At 40.3% G+C, this 15965-nt stretch overlaps 1 protein-coding gene across 1 annotated transcript; it reads right to left on the bottom strand.

Moving 5' to 3' along the window:
- Positions 1-1173: 1173 nt before the first annotated feature.
- rab11fip1a (RAB11 family interacting protein 1 (class I) a) lies at positions 1174-14376 on the bottom strand. Its single transcript, XM_053419840.1, is given in 6 exon segments — positions 1174-3007; positions 3399-3504; positions 3790-5535; positions 6699-7581; positions 7709-8145; positions 13635-14376. Coding segments are annotated over 6 exon segments (3726 nt in total). The 5' UTR covers positions 13985-14376; the 3' UTR covers positions 1174-2803.
- Between the last annotated feature and the right edge of the window lie 1589 nt (positions 14377-15965).

Genomic DNA, 15965 nt, shown 5'->3' with positions numbered 1-15965 from the left:
TGATTGGTCAAGCGTGTGTATCAGTGTGGCTCCATCCACCCTCACCGACGTAAGATGCATTCGTATCCGGGATATATGGCTTCATATCTGGATAGTGTGAGGAAGTAGAGACAAGTCGTCCATCTTTAGATAGCCAACAGTCGATGTGCAGTCTCTTTACTTTACCTCTGACTGTTCAGATGGAGAATTCATGTGTTACTATTAACAGCTAAGGCAGATCTCTAGTTACAGAGATAGAGAGAAGGTCACAGGTGTTTGTAATGCTCGCTGCATTCTTCAGACATAGTGACTCAAGTGACATCATTCAAGGGAACTGATTATATTCTTTGCAGCTCCCTCTGGAGCCACAAAAGGCTTTAGACAACATTTTTTGCCTAAGCAGTTGTTCTCCTGAAGACATGTAAACAGATAATAGTATAAAACAGATTATATAAAATCAGTGGTGTTCCTCTTTAAACCTCAACAGTCAACTGCCATGTGTCCTTAAAAAAAATCACGTAGAGTAGCATGCTTTAAAAAAAAAGAAAATTTAACTTCTATATTTTCTTAAATAGTCTATTTTAACAGAGGCTTGTTTATTGTAGAAATCTTGTTTTATGATTTATTTTGTGTGTGGACCATGAAAGACAACTCTTTTTCACAGATTAAGAATATTGACTTACTTGGTTACAGGGATAGGTTTGGTATCCTTCTGCATTTTTATAATTGTTAACAGATCTCATGAAAAGACCCAAAGCAACAGTGCATTAACTCATCTCTCTCAATACTCACAGTTCCCAGGCCTTTCTGTGGGTCTCATCATCGAGCCCATTCTTTACTAGTTAAAACAAGATACTTTTAAAATGAGTCCAAAATTATATTATCTCATTTTCTAATTTAGGACAAGATAATTTCCATGTAGTTTTATGTAAAAATCAAACACTGAGTAAATTGTGAATTTATCTGGAACTATTTCCATCTGTGGATTTGGTGCATAAGCACTAGTTTTTTTTATACGAATGGAGGTCTGTGACACTGAGTTATAAACTAAAGTACATCAGTCTTTCTATAAACTTCTTGATCAATTCATTGTTGCTTTTGTCTTTTTAAACTGGAATCTGTTGCCGATAACAAACCAATCCCTCACCAAACTTATCCAATACTCACAAATAACCAGTCTTGCATTTTTATCTCCCTTTTAAAAACTTTTATTTATGTATATTTGTATACAGGAATCTTGATACATTTTTTAAACATATCTGAACTGAATATGATCTGAACGGACAGGTAGTGGGAAAAACCTAAAAAGAAACACGCAAGACAACATGCAATACTTTTTTTAAGGGTTTTAAAATGATATGCTGTGAAGATTACATTTCATTTACGAGTGTTGCTTTCTTTGAAAATGAACATAGAATAACTGTAAGCAATCTCAAATACAACAGTCTGGTGAAATAATTAGTGTCTTATTTAGATTTAAAATCAGCATCACTCCTTTTAGAAGTTTGACATTGACTGATTATTTTCATTGTTTGTGTTCTCGCCAGAGTAAAAGAAGAGATGGAGCCAAAGACTCTCCATCCAGCAAACATTAAAGTAATGAAAAAGATTTAAAGGCACAGCTTTCACATTCTGAAAATGTAATATTGCTTTATTTTCTGCCAAGACATCAAAGAGTATTATAATGTGAAAGCAAAGATGAAGGTTTTCATTCATGATTGTAGTTCAAATACAAAGACCACGCTGGTTATTACCGACTCTGATTCTGCGACTGTTCCCCTGATGATTAGGTTTTAATCATTTCTGTATTTTTCGTTTATATAAATAAAACACAAATATCAAAATGATCAAAGTCTTAAATTATTATTAAAGAAATCTAATTCTGTAATATTTCTTGCATAATATTTTATTTTCCACAGTGCACCGGCTAGATTACAACCACATAAAGAATAGGAAAAAACTGTTGTGTAATTCAAAGGATGTACAGTATTTGGTAGCTTGTTGCTTTTATTGATTTCATGGTTTTCTAAATAGAAACCTCTTTGAAGCAAAAGTGTAGGCACAATATCTTTTAAGGACTGGAAGACCAGCTGACATTCAACTGTGGTGAGTTAAACATGTGAGGAATGTTGAACATCTGCTAAATGGAATAAGAAAGAGAAATGTGCACTTTTTAAGTTTTTTTTACATAATCTTAATATTAAGCTCATGAGGGCAGAAATCCTAGTTAATATTTGCAGAAAAGCTGATGAAAAGTACTGCAAATATATTTACAAGACAATACTAATAAAGTCTGACCTAAACAAGATTGAGCATGTATTTGGAATGGTCGTATGTGGTTGAGTATATTGTCATGCATCACACAAAAGTTACACTAAGCCCATTATGAATAGCAAAGAATTTAAAAGGCCAGAGTAAGAGATAACCTTTCTTCTCATTAAGTATATTAAATAACGCTCAACCCGAGTTCTAATCAAGTATGAAGTATAAATCAAGATAATGAAAATATTTTCATGTAACAATTAAAAGCAAATCCAGTACCTTAGTGTCAAAACAAATACATTCATCTGCTTGTATAAAGATTTTCACTTGCTTGTTATGAAGTAATTATTAGTTCAGAGACATTTTCCAGCATTCTTGAAAAACATCTGACTCTGAAAGTTAAAGAAAGTGCATATGCTCTAAGACCTTCATGGAGATCGTGTCTCTCAGTGACAATGTGCACTGAGAGAACAAAATGACACAGTGACAACCGTACAAATTCGCACAAGGAAGACAAAACTGGGTCCCCGAGCGGGCCTCTGTCATTCGAGCAGCCACGACCTTACACCTGCTTGGCTGCGTTTAAGGCTTGCAGGATACTGGGTTTCTCCTCGATGACTCGGACCACCAGGTTGTCGATGTACTCTTCCAGCTCCCCGATTTTGGCGTCCTTCTTGGACAGGTCTGTTTGCTGCCTCACCACCAGTGAGATCAACTCCCCCTGGGTGAGCTGAGTGTAAGGTCCGCTGTCTAAAGGGTCTGCCACCTGTGGGACACGACAAAGGTAAATACAGTTTATATCTATTTATGATTTAATTGAACAGTAATGACTCTTTGGTTTATACCCGGAGAGAATACGCTCAAGAATGTCTTAACAGAGATTTGAAAGATAATTATATCACAAGTTTACTTGGCTTTTCTGTATCTTTCAGCAAAATCATCTTATGAGCAGATTGAGTTTTCCTCAATTACAGACAACGGTTAAAAACACATAATGACTGGACTTTTCGTCATGAATTGGGTTCAACTCCAGGTTCCAGGGGTAAAAAATAAGGCTGTCAACTGCAACTGACATTTTGTGTTAATACTTAAAGTCTATGAAGATTTCTCAGAATTACCTTAAAAAAGATAAAATGCTATTTATGTCATGACAGTACCTTTATCTTCCCCGGTGTACTGTCCCGGACCTTTATATCCTTCCCAGTTTTGGTGCTGGTGGCATATTGGCTCTCAACTGAGGTCAGGGGCTTCACAGGGTGAGGCCTGTAAAGAAAGCACACACATTATCATCAAGCACAGAAAGAGATCACATTTCACATTCACAATTTCCTCTAGTGTTTTGCGAATCTTGCCAATCTTTTCACTGTGATCCAGAATTTAACCCAAAATGAGGAACGGAAGCCAAGAAATCACAAGCTCTCAAAGCAGTCACTCCCAAAGTAAATCTTAGGACCTTATCTGCCTCCCAATAAAACAACAGCAGCCATGTGCAAATCTAGATAAACAGTTCACAAAAGTATTCTTTGTAAGGAGCCTCTTCAATCTCACCTGCGTGCCGTTAAGGCTTGCCCACCTCCATTGCTATTCTGAGCACTGACAGGCTGAACCTCAGACGGTGAGACCCACGCTTGCAAAAATGTCTTTCCCCCAGACAGAGCCCCTGGTTCCTCCGTAATAGCCTGGAGGGCCTCAGAGGAAGTATATGCAGAGGGAACAGCGAAAGGTTCAGCTCCAAGCTGATCCTCTTCTTTGTAAAAACCGCTCTGTGTCTTCACGTCAGCTTGAGGCTGAAGTGCGAAAGGCTCCTTCCTGACATCGTTTGTGACGAGGTCTTGCTTAGCTGCCATTTTGGTTGTTCCTTCTTTAGATGCTGCCTCTTGATGAGACTGGAGACCTTTATCTTCCGGGGGAGTTTTTGATGTAAGACTCCGTCTCTGTGAATTCTTTCTTTGAAAAGCATGAAAGCCCGCTTGCTCGGAGTCTTTTCTATTTGGACTCTGGTTGTTTGAATTGCTGCGACTAAAACTAGCAAAGGGATCAGTTGGCTTATCTTGACTAAATATTTTCTCAAAATCATTGGCTGTCATTCCCTGAATTTCAGGTTTCTGTTCTCTCTGGATGTTGCCAGTCAAAATGTTGTCAACTTCCTGCTTCTGCTTCTGCTTCTGCTGTGCCCGCGTGTCTTTGGATAGAAGTTCAGTCCTGGGGAACGGGTCAAACTCTACCATGTTATCCTTTGCCTGCCCACTCTTTTTGTCCATGCTTTTCACACTCTGACTAAATAATGCTTGGGCATTACTGTTCTGGTTTTTGTCTGCAGCAGAAACTTCTTTCTCTGTTGGCTCTTTGCCGCTAGCCCTCTGTCTGGGTTTGGCAGTGGGTGCTTCTTTCTGCTGATCTTCTGGTGGACTTGTATCCATTTGGATACTTGGTCTGGGTACAAGTGTAGCTGCAGGTGATGGCTGCAACGCCTTCCTTGCTCCCTCCCTGGACATCCCAGAGAGACCTCCTCTGCTTGCTAAGTCAGTGTTTCTCGGTCCCTGCACTGCAGACGGATTAGGTCTCATGCCAGACTGCTGAGCAGTGTACTGATTTTGACCAATTGATTGGGGATGTGAGGATAAGACTGGTTTAGGGGGAGCTGGGGATGCTGTCTTCTTTAACGACATAGGTTTGGTCTCCTCAGGTTGTATTTGATAATGCCTCATGGCAGGACTCTCTTGCGATGTGAACGACCTAGGACTCCGATCATGCTCCACTGGGCCATCCACACTCATCTCTGGACCCAGAAGTTCAGGTGCAGTGTCCCTTTGTTTCTGATTGACCTCAGCGATAATATGATCCCACCGAGTTTCTCCTTGTACTCCGTGTCTCTTCTTTGGGAAGAGGGATTCATAATCAGGAAGTGGTATAGACATCTTTTTGCCTTGTTGCGATCCGTCTGCCTCAATGTAGGAAGAACTTTTCATCTCTCCGACAGGAATGGGATTTCCTCCTGTTTGGTTCCCATGTAGATGATACGTAGGTGGCAGGGGGGCTTTTTTCTTCTTGTCCGCCATGTCGGGTGAAGATCCCTCAGATTCCACAGATGACAAATCCTCTGTGCTCCCACGAGGGGAACCAGACAGGCTTTTGCTTACGTTTGGTGGAGGCAAGGATGAGTGGAAGTTGGAGAAACTATCAGGGGGCTCAGACGGGACACTAGAGAGGGTGGAGTCAGAGGCGGCTGGGGAAGGACACAGCTGACTGGGGGTTTAACAGTCAGGGGGTTCAGACTCCAGAATTTGAACCAATCTGCCAAGGAGTGAAAACAAAGGCCTACGGGTCAGTGGGACCATCACATTATCTGAAGTCACTTCCACCAATGTACAACCCATCACCAATTTAACTTGAATCTCACATGTCTAGAAGTCAGCCAATAAAAACAATTAAATTTGCCATTTACAAACGCACATAATGTAGCGCTTAAAAATCAATACTCACTTCATGACTAACTCAAACCTTATTAAACTAAGAATATTTCATCTGTGACGACACGCTTAATGATATCACAGTTAAGAAAGGTCTCATAAAATGATGCTACAGACAGTACATCAGATATCCACGTCACAGCGGGTACGGTTTCTATTTTAAGCCGTCCAATTTGTTGAGCACAATGTGATATTTCTACGGTAAGATTTTGAAACTTTGACCATACTAGATAGTCCAACATGGCATCAGAATGTAATAAAATATACAACACAACTAAATAATCCAATTAATCTGCCATCGAGCGAACTTCCTCGAAAATGAGGACCAATGTAATAACCATGACAACAGCAGAAACCAGCTTCTTACCGTAACCATTCCAAGATTTAAAAACCAAATCCAGTCCACAAGAAGGTTAGAAAAAACACCATTAAAACTAAAATCGGATCACCCAGAAAGTCCCACTGTGGCTGCTTTCCTCCTTATGAAGAGTTCACAACCTGCTCCACAACATCTTCACACGCTCAAGCCACACCCCACTTCTCCTTTGTGCTGAGACCAAACTGGTCAAACCCGTCAGTCAACTACAGGATGGAATTCAGAGTTTTGGTACAGGCACCAGGAGCAGAAACAGGGCGGAGAGTAGGGGAAGTTCCAAGTTTCAGTGTTGACATCTCGGTGCAGGAAGAAACTTTGTAACCAGAGCAAACTATGTGGGATTTCTAAAGTAAGAAGTTGTGTGTGTTAGTGATGACCAGATAACAGAGAAGAGAAAACAAAGAACTCTTGTTTTTGCTTTACTGTCGTTAAGTTAAATATGACTCACATAGTACTTAAAATGCATCGGTATGTGCAGGTACTGGTCAAATCCCAGTCACGCAAGTCGAAGAATAGTGAAACAGTAGCATCCCCAGCATCCCAGCAAGGACATAACAACATCAATACTTTAATTTGAGCATATAATGCAACAATATGAAAATAAGTCATACCTGGGTTTGACTGCAGACACCTTGGCCGTGCGGTTGAGGAAGACCATGGCAGAGGGGGTTTGAGGATTACGGCTGGATTTCTGAAGATCAGCTGGACTCCCATCACTGCTGAGAGGAATTTCCTCAAATGGGTTAGTGGGCTGGTGGGAGATCGGTTGATCAAGGCTGCTGGAGTCACTGCGAGGGGCTGTTTCAGGCAACTCCTCTTTAGTTTGCTGCTGCACCTCCTCCTTTTTCTCCTCCTTCTTTCTGATCATTCCGAACAGAGTTGACAGCCTGTCACTCATGGAGGCCTCCTCCTGTTTTTTCTGCTCCTCCGAATTGCGACGCTCCTCCTCGAGCCTCTGATTCTCCGCTGCTTGTCGCATCCTATGCTCTTCCTCTTGGTTTCTTTTCTCTTCCTCCTCCCTCTGTTTCGTCCTCCTTGCTTCATCCTCGAGGAACTTTCTGCTCCTCTCCTGTTCCTCTTGATATCTGCGCTCCTCTTCCTCCTGCAATCTCCTGGCATCTGCCCTGTATTTCTCCTCTTCCTCCACCCTCTTTGCTTCGGCTTTGTGCCTCTCTTCTGCTTGCCGTCTCTCTCCCTCCTCTTGATGGCGCTGTTGCTCCAGTATAGCTCTGTCTGTCGATTCAGAGGCAGAGGCATCAGAGGTGTGTTTGTGGATATCTCCCACGGAGCCTTGGCCTGAGCTGTTCAGACTGAGAGTAGATCCACTCTTTGACTCCGTCTCCTCTGTGTACACATGATTGCCATTGATGCAAAAGTTGTTCTGGTCACTGTTGCTCTGCTTGGAGCGACCCAGTAGGGAGAAAGGACCCTGAGACACCTTGCTGTCAGAGCTGCCTGATCGCTTGTGTCCCAGGAATTTGAATTTCTTCTTCACTGTGGGAAGAGAAACAGAGAAGAGTGATAAAAAACCCACATAACTTACATAACTTGCACTGTGCAGCAGAAGAAAGACAGAACTATCCACAGACAGAGCAGACTGAGTGCAGAAAGGATATGTTACCTTCAGGTGAGTCTACATTGAGGCCAGATGAGCGACTGCCACTAAGAGATGAGTTATTCTCAGGAAGAGCCCCCAGTGTAGACATGGACTGTGAAATGTTACGCTGCAAGTTGGATTTAGGGCCAAAGAGGGATTTGAGCTTTGATTTCTTTTTCACTCCTGGAGACTGATTGAGTGACTGAGCATCAGCCTCTCCGTCACTGTCAGTGAGGACCTGGCTGACAGAGGGAACGATGGCTGAGGCAGAGTCAGAGAAGCCGTCCTTCTTCTTTCCACGGACTTTGTCCTTCAGCTTGGAGATGCGTGAGCGGGGTTTGTCTTGCATAGAAAGGTCAAACATGCTGGCCGACATGTTGTTTCTCATGAACTTCATATCTAGCAGCACTTCTCCTCGCACCTTATCTGCTTTTCCGGACTTGTCCACCAGCTTGAACCAACTGCAGAGAAAAAAATAAAATAAACAGTGGTTGAATTGAAACTTTTTGCAAGGTCACAGAAACTGTCTTTAGAACAAATAAAAATATCAAACTTTCAGACTTTCCCACTACACAATTTGCTAAGACACAAATTACATGACCCATACAAGTTAACATGTGCAGGACACAGGCAATATAATTTCAGTCTAGTTAAATTAAAACATTGTTAACTGACCGTTTCTGATTCAGCTTTTTTGTTATGTGAAATTGACATTTTCAATCAATAGCGGTTTGACACAAAATTAATCAACAACACTTGTGATTAATTACCAATCCATTGTCGCTTTTTACTGGATTCCAAATATGATGATAAATTTAATCTTTTTTATTTTTATTATCATGCTCTGAGAACATGTTTTAAGTGTAAGATGTGTAGCCAGATTTTTTTGAGAGGGAGGCTGACACAGATATTAGGGAGTAAAACATTTCTTATGATGATACATTGGCCGATATATCTAAAAATAAATAAATATTGGCAATGATTACTAAGATGTTGTTATCAACCCCCATACACTTTATTATAAGAAACTTTAAATAAAAAGATAACACAAATACCACAAATATATAGAACCTGAGTCGAGAAAATAAATATATTCCCCACTGGCGAATATCCACAAAAATCAACATAAATATCAATGTGTCTGTGAAAGGCTCACCAACCGATAAATCAGTTGAGATCTAAAGATGAATATAATAAATTACATACTGTAAATAAATATCCAACATAAATCGCCTGGTACCTGACGACTGTCTTCAAATGCTTTATATCAGTTTGAGTTCATGTGCTGCGTCTCAATCAACCCGAGACTGAAAGGTGTCATTAACCAGTGTATGGCTTGTTCCAGTTCCTGTTGGTCATACCATGCAAACCACAGATAAAGCTTGACAATTACAGCTTTGTTCCCACAACCCCCCCAAACTATGTCCTTTGTGTTGTACAGCATCAGCACTTATTGTCTGCAAGGGGAAGGTAGGAGAGTTCTGGAGAGCCCTGTCTAAAACCATGCCAAAACAAGCCATTAGCACCATTACATACAGATGCTTTCAGCTTGTGTAATTAAAGCCTTGCTATGAATAGACGCATTATAGGGATAGTTCACTGAAAAATTTAAATTCACTCATTATCAACTCACCACAATGCCAGTGGAGGGGTGGGTTTAGTGTTTATGTTCACAAAACACTGTTGAAGTTTCAGTGGTAAACAGTGTTGCAGCCAAATCGAAAACAACTGAGGTAACTGGGAATCAATTCTTGGTGTGAATGACCTAGTTTCGAATTGAATTTGAAAGTCATGGCTTGGAGGCATTTTATGTTTTGTTTACGTTGTAATACTTGAATCCTCAGTTACTTCAATTGTATTTGATTGGCTGCAACACGGGTTACCCCTGAAACTGCAAAAGTGTTTTGTGGATACATTTCACCCACCCCTCCATCAGCATTGTCGTGAGCAGATAATTAGTGAATTTTCATTTTTGGGCGAACTATCTCTTTACTACTGTAGACGAGGCACCCATTATGGTGATCCTATCCCCTTCTGAACTCCTTTTATCCACAGAGGGGCAATTCAACTATTTCACTCCAAGTAAAGATTTATTCCTCTTTAATCATTTTGTAGAATAAAACTGTATGTGGGTCCCGGTAAGAATAGATCTAACTTAAAAGGGAAATAATGAGGAGTATGCTGAGAATATCTATTACTAAATGCAAATATAAAAGTTACAGTGAACGAAGTGGTGCATAGACTGCATCACTCAAAAACAAAGTTGAACCGCATTTTCCCATCAGTCTCTTCTCAATGTGCTAAATGTGGCTCTGCTGAGGGTTCACTGGCACACGTTCTTTGGTTTTGCCAATCTCTCTATAGCTTTTGGATTAAATTTTAATTTGACATATGTAATTGTGTAATCTGGGTGGCAGCCTTTTTGCTTTTGTTTTGATTGTTGTTAGGTTTTGTTCAAGTAAAATTTACTTTTTATATCCTGTCAACACTTTGTTATGTCCCTGAAAATTGTAAATAAAGTATTTTTAAAAAGCAACAGTGAGCAGGCAGTTAACAGCGGTTCAAGTGGAGTTTACGGCTGCATGCATTTATTTTGGTGTCATCGCTCAGCCTTCCAGACATGCTCTTCTAGGGATAACAGTCAGGAAACGAGCATGGGAGTGAACCAACATTCCTCAAACACTTTCAAACAAGCAGGGAGGTGATGTTCGGTACGCGAGGTAATGAATGTTACGCTGCATATAATTCAAACACTCCTTGTTCCCAACCCTGAACCCAGCCTGCCATGTCAAACAATCATTAACCAAGTCTATCTACGAGGACAGAGATCAAGCCAACCGAGGATCTGATGTTGTTGTTCTTGCCTATTATGTGAGAGTACGCATTTAAGTTGACTCTAACAATGCATTATGACAGTTGTTAAAGGCTGACAGGGTGTGCATGTTCTGTCCTGTCTGATGCACAATGGTCCTGCTGTACAGGTTCCCTTTGGCAACTGTCAGGGGCACTTCTCTTACATGCGTAATGATTAACAAGCCTTTGTTTACCCTACTGGTACTCTGCGGAATTAACTCGACCATTAAAACAACATATTGTAAATAGAGTAAAACATAGATAGATTCCCCTGAAACATTGTTTAATCTCAGAGATAACTAATTTGAGCAGATTTATCACTTTTATTTATCACTATTCTTAAAGCCAGGGCTGCGGTTATATACATTTATATTTTGTCTGGACTCACTGAAGGTGACTCTCGTACTGGGTGAACACAAAAAAACGTACGTCACTGAGCGATTTATTTTTAGTGCCACTGATTACAAAACAAATATTGTGGCTCTGTTGTCTGACCTAATAAATCTGACCCAGAGCAACAGCTCTGTCACTACTGGAGCTGGTCCAGTATCATCACCAACTGTTTTTATGACTGATGAATTGGTTTAGTCATGTTTTAAGCAATTATTTCCAAATATTGATATCTTCAATTCAATAAATTGTGAGATTTTTTCTTTGGGGTTTGAAAAAAATTCATACAAAACAAGAAATATGAAAATGTCAACCCAAAATGAAATTGTGACAATGCAAATTTTAATTTTTTTCCTATTTTCTTAAATTTGATAGAATCATTTATTGAACATAAAAGTCACTGGCAAAATATTAAATATGGAACATAATCATTACTTGTACATTATATGAATATATATCAGAAACTAATCAAATGCATCAAAGATTTAAAATGTTTCATAGAGCTATGATCATTAGGTGAATAATCAATTAGTTGATAGAAAGACAACAAATAATTTGATAATAGATTTGTTTTTAGGCAATTTTCAAGCAAATATTAGTGTTAAATGTAAATATGCAAAAAAATGTATTGCAATTATTTAAAACAGCTATGGTAGCCCTGATGAGTTGTGATCTCAGTGTGATTATCTGCATATCGTTTAGACAAAAATATAATTAGGATGACAAGACCTTTTCTGGCGTCTGCTCTAAACAACCATGTTCCCTAAAAACTGGAGAATAAGATTTGTAGGACACAATGTCTGGAGCAGCACAATCCCTCTTTTACAATGGTACGACACATTTGCCTTAATCAAAACATTGGAGGTCCAGCATATTGTAATTGGTCATATTGTAATTTTGATAATAAATGTTCTCTCGTTCCTGCTTTGAAAATGTGAGTATTACAGCTTTTCTCGGCTTTACATAACTATGAAACTGAATATTGCTGTGTTTCAGACGGTTAGATAAACAACACAAACCATCACTTTAAACTCTGGGGAAAATGTGACGTTATAACCTAATTTCCTCTCGAATGAACTTGTTTGTATTAGAGGCAACTGAAGAGTTCCCTTTCAACACAACAACAAAGTCCTCAATGTCACACCCTGTATCAGCAGTACAAGGAAGCAGGATAGTAATTTAACACCACGCTTTCAGGCGACAACAGCAACATCCAATACCCAGCATGCATGTTGGATACAGGAGACGGAAAGAGGAGGCCTAGCACGGACAGTCATGGTGCTCTGCCGTTGAAGTGAAAAAACTTGTCTTGCAATATCAGGATGACATTTCAGATATGATGGTGATAAATAAGTGAATGAGGTCATTCCAGCACCATGTCAGGACTGGCCTTGGTTAGGTGTTTAGTGAGAGCTCATGATCCCACGCTCACTCAGGCTTTACCAAAGGTCAATTCAGAAGCACATAATTAAATATATTGGAGAACTATATTGGGGGGGGATTACCAGGGTATGATACAGTTGACAGTTTATATATGAATCTCTCTTCATATTACAAATGTATCTTACAAAAGGGGGTGTGTATATCGTAATTCAACGCAAATACAAATGTTTTATTTTGAGTCTTGTTACGCCCACGTTACACCCATGTTACGTCAAACCACAATAGTCACTCTGACTCATTAAGCACATCAGGGTGTGAGCAAAAAATACTGTTAACTGCTAAATAACCCAAAGGAATGTGCAGAAGTAACAGCAGCAGTAGGAGAAACAAAACAAAACAAAAAAATCTCCAGAAAGGCTTCAATAACCAAGCTGCCAGTAACAGAGTTGGCTTCACACCAGATCATGAAGTAAAGCCTCAGCCAAACGTTTGAGGTGTGGCCCAGCGGGGCTAGGAAAGACAGAAGGAAGTTGAGAGGAGACTTATTTTTCTGTTTTTCCCTCCACACACTGAGGGAGGGAAAAGTGAGCTCATCACCATGTCAATGTTCTTTTTAAACTCTATGTATTTTGAGATCATAATTTTTTAAGTGTACACTATGTATTCTTTTCTCCCATGAATGGAACTTACCAACTCATGAACGTAATGAAAATAAAAAAGGATTTATATATAATTCACACTTTTCAAAGTGTGAAGCAAGTCAAAGATTGTAATGGGCTTTATGTGTGGTGTTTTACAACATTTAATGTTCAATGATTTTTGGTACATTTACCATCTTTGCATTAAAAGCAGTAAAATGTTTTGGAGAATATCTAAGATCCACATTGAATATATGACAGTAAAAGACCTTCGGTTAAGTTTTCATATAAGCCACACAAATTGTGTTAATGCTTTCCACTTCAAAACAAAACACAAACGTGTGGGTAAACCAATGACATTGGTTTGTTTATATTTAACCACTAAGGAGGATGTGGACTTTAAAAAAAAAAAGAGGCCCTTTTGTCAGTCTGATCTATTTATCAGAGGAGAAGCGGTTTCTCTGGCTGTAACGTTTGTGATGTCTACAATACATTGAACTTTTGAACTGATACTGAAGTTATGTGGATGGTCCATTAGTTTCCCTCTGTACATGATCCCCGCTGCGACATATGTGGAATGAGGTTATCAGACATTATCCAGACCAGACACCCGATCCTCTGACACAGTGGAACAGTGATCTCATAAGGGGTGACCACATGAGGCCCACTTCGCAGCGGTAACTTACTCGGTCTTGGTGCGGGACCTGTCGTCGTGTAGATCCAGTAGGTTGACCACAGCTTGACCCAGGAACTTGTCGAGTCCCACCTGTGCCCGGTGCATCACGATGACGTGCAGGGTGCATCGCTCGGCGTTCCCCGGGTGGAAGAGCGGCAGGTCGAACGAAGCCTCCTCCTTCCACACCGGAGCGACACTTTTCTCGGCCACCGAGGTGGAGAACTTGTCTTTGGCCACCTGCATGATGGCGTAAGAGTCGTTGGTGCCATTTTTCCCCTTGACGCGCAGGTTTCGAGCCTGGTGCACCGTTACCTGGACGCTGGTGGGGAACCACTGCTGGCTCTGGTCCACCAGAGACATGGCTTAACCCCCGTGTGGATTAACCAAAGTGAATCCGGGTCGTCTTAAAGGTCTTTGATACCGTCGGGCCGCAGGTGAACCTCTTCCTGGGCTGTGTTTACCTCACCTTCGCCGTCCTCTGCCGCTGTGGGTTCCTGTTACCGAGCTTGACTCCTGTTCAGGAAGCTCGGGCTGGTGACGTAACACGTCTCCCTCCTCCGAGTGGAAAGTTGTTAAGTTAAGTTAAGTTAACACAAACTCGACGTCAGTAGCGGCCTGTGTAACTGTACCATGACATCACTGCGGGGACACTGACTCCACGAAGAGGCGAATACACAAAGACGCTGCTTCTCCTCGGCCAAGTTCCTCACTTCACTTCCCTGATGTTGTCAGTTCCCATCCAGGACACACAGAACGCGAGGCGATTGGCTGATATTTCTTTCAGTGTTTTCAGGGGCGTCAGTGATTGGACAGTGGAGGAGGCGGGCGTTGAAACTTGGCGGACCGTTAACTCGTGATATCAGCCACTGATCGGGAATCAGTTTACTCGTTTAAAAGTCACAGAGGAGACGGATAGAGCAACCGTAAACACTGAACTGAGACCAGCCATGCTCATGTAGCACAGGCCGGAAGATTTTATTCTCCCTTTATTTCGCGTGTAAAACTGTAGTAATTTAGTTTAGTTAAGTTTCTTGAATGATATATGACAATTAGAACATATTTAAAAAAAAATCTAATCCTGACACTGCAGGAATGATTTATTTATTGTAACAGACAAATATGGTTTGGATTTGCAATATTTAAAAATCATAATTAGTTTTGTGACACCAAAAACAAAAGGTGTGTTCATGTGTTGACTGATGAAATGAAGTCAAGTGGCCTGAGATGAATCCATCAGTCCACCCAGTCATCTTCTATCTCTCTCCCTCTTCTTATTCTCTTGTACTTGATCCATCCATTAGGCCTTCATCAACACATTAAGCAGCACATTTAATTCTAGGCTTACATTTAAGGTTGATTGTTTCTAGGGTGTACAATGGAGAAGAAAATGTTCCACGTCATCTCATTGTCATGGGCTCTTGTAGGCTTGTCCTGAATAATATGCACAATAGAGAGCCCCCAACAGAGTTAAAGTTTCAGAAAGTAAAAATGGAAATCGCATCAAATTATAAATAATTTACGTGAAAGACCGAACAAGCTGCTGACCTGTGCTCGCTCCTCTAGCAACATAGCAGGTATATTGGGAAACATGAAAAAGTTTTAAAAAAATGATTTAGATTGTTATGTTTTTTATGTCTTATTGTGTGAAAATTTAAATGTTTTCTGCATATGCTCTATGACAAAGAATATACATGTGGATATCTCAGCCGTGGCCATGAAAGACAGTGTGCTCGGGTAACAATATATACACCAGATTTATGATGTACTTGGACATGATGACATTGCTGAATTATTTGATCGAAGTCAAGACTATTTTAATGTTTATATTTGCTTCCCATGAGAGGTTTAATATAGGTCCCACTCACATGGAATAGCTGTTGTGGCTGATGGGAAAAAGAGGTCATACTTCAGCAGAATATGCAACAGTTAACACAACAGAGGACTTCCTCTCAAAGAACAATGGGAAAAAGCAGTGACAAAGAGTTGCATTGTGGAAACACTATTTCCTGATAATTTCCTGAATTACAAGTGTGACTAAAAGTTCATTATTGTATAATGTATCCTATTTTTCTTTTGTTCAGGCCTATTCAAAAACAGGTATTTTGAGGATAGTAATTTAGAAAGTTTGAATACTTACACCTCTAAAATCATAGTGAGAAAGTTCCCTGTCAAGTCAGCATTGGTTGTATAAGTCTGTCATTGCAAAACCAAAAACGAGATTTTACACACTCGCAAGTCTAACACATTTCTAAACCAAGACATTGACTGAAACGTTTCATTGCCATCCAGGAGGGGGCAGTCATTGACACATTACACAAGAAACAGACTTGTGTTGACTGGG

This window comes from Pleuronectes platessa, chromosome 4 (assembly GCF_947347685.1).
Source record: "Pleuronectes platessa chromosome 4, fPlePla1.1, whole genome shotgun sequence".
Lineage (NCBI taxonomy): Eukaryota > Metazoa > Chordata > Actinopteri > Pleuronectiformes > Pleuronectidae > Pleuronectes > Pleuronectes platessa.
Note: the sequence above shows the minus strand (reverse complement) of the source record. Positions and strands in the feature narration are given on the sequence as shown.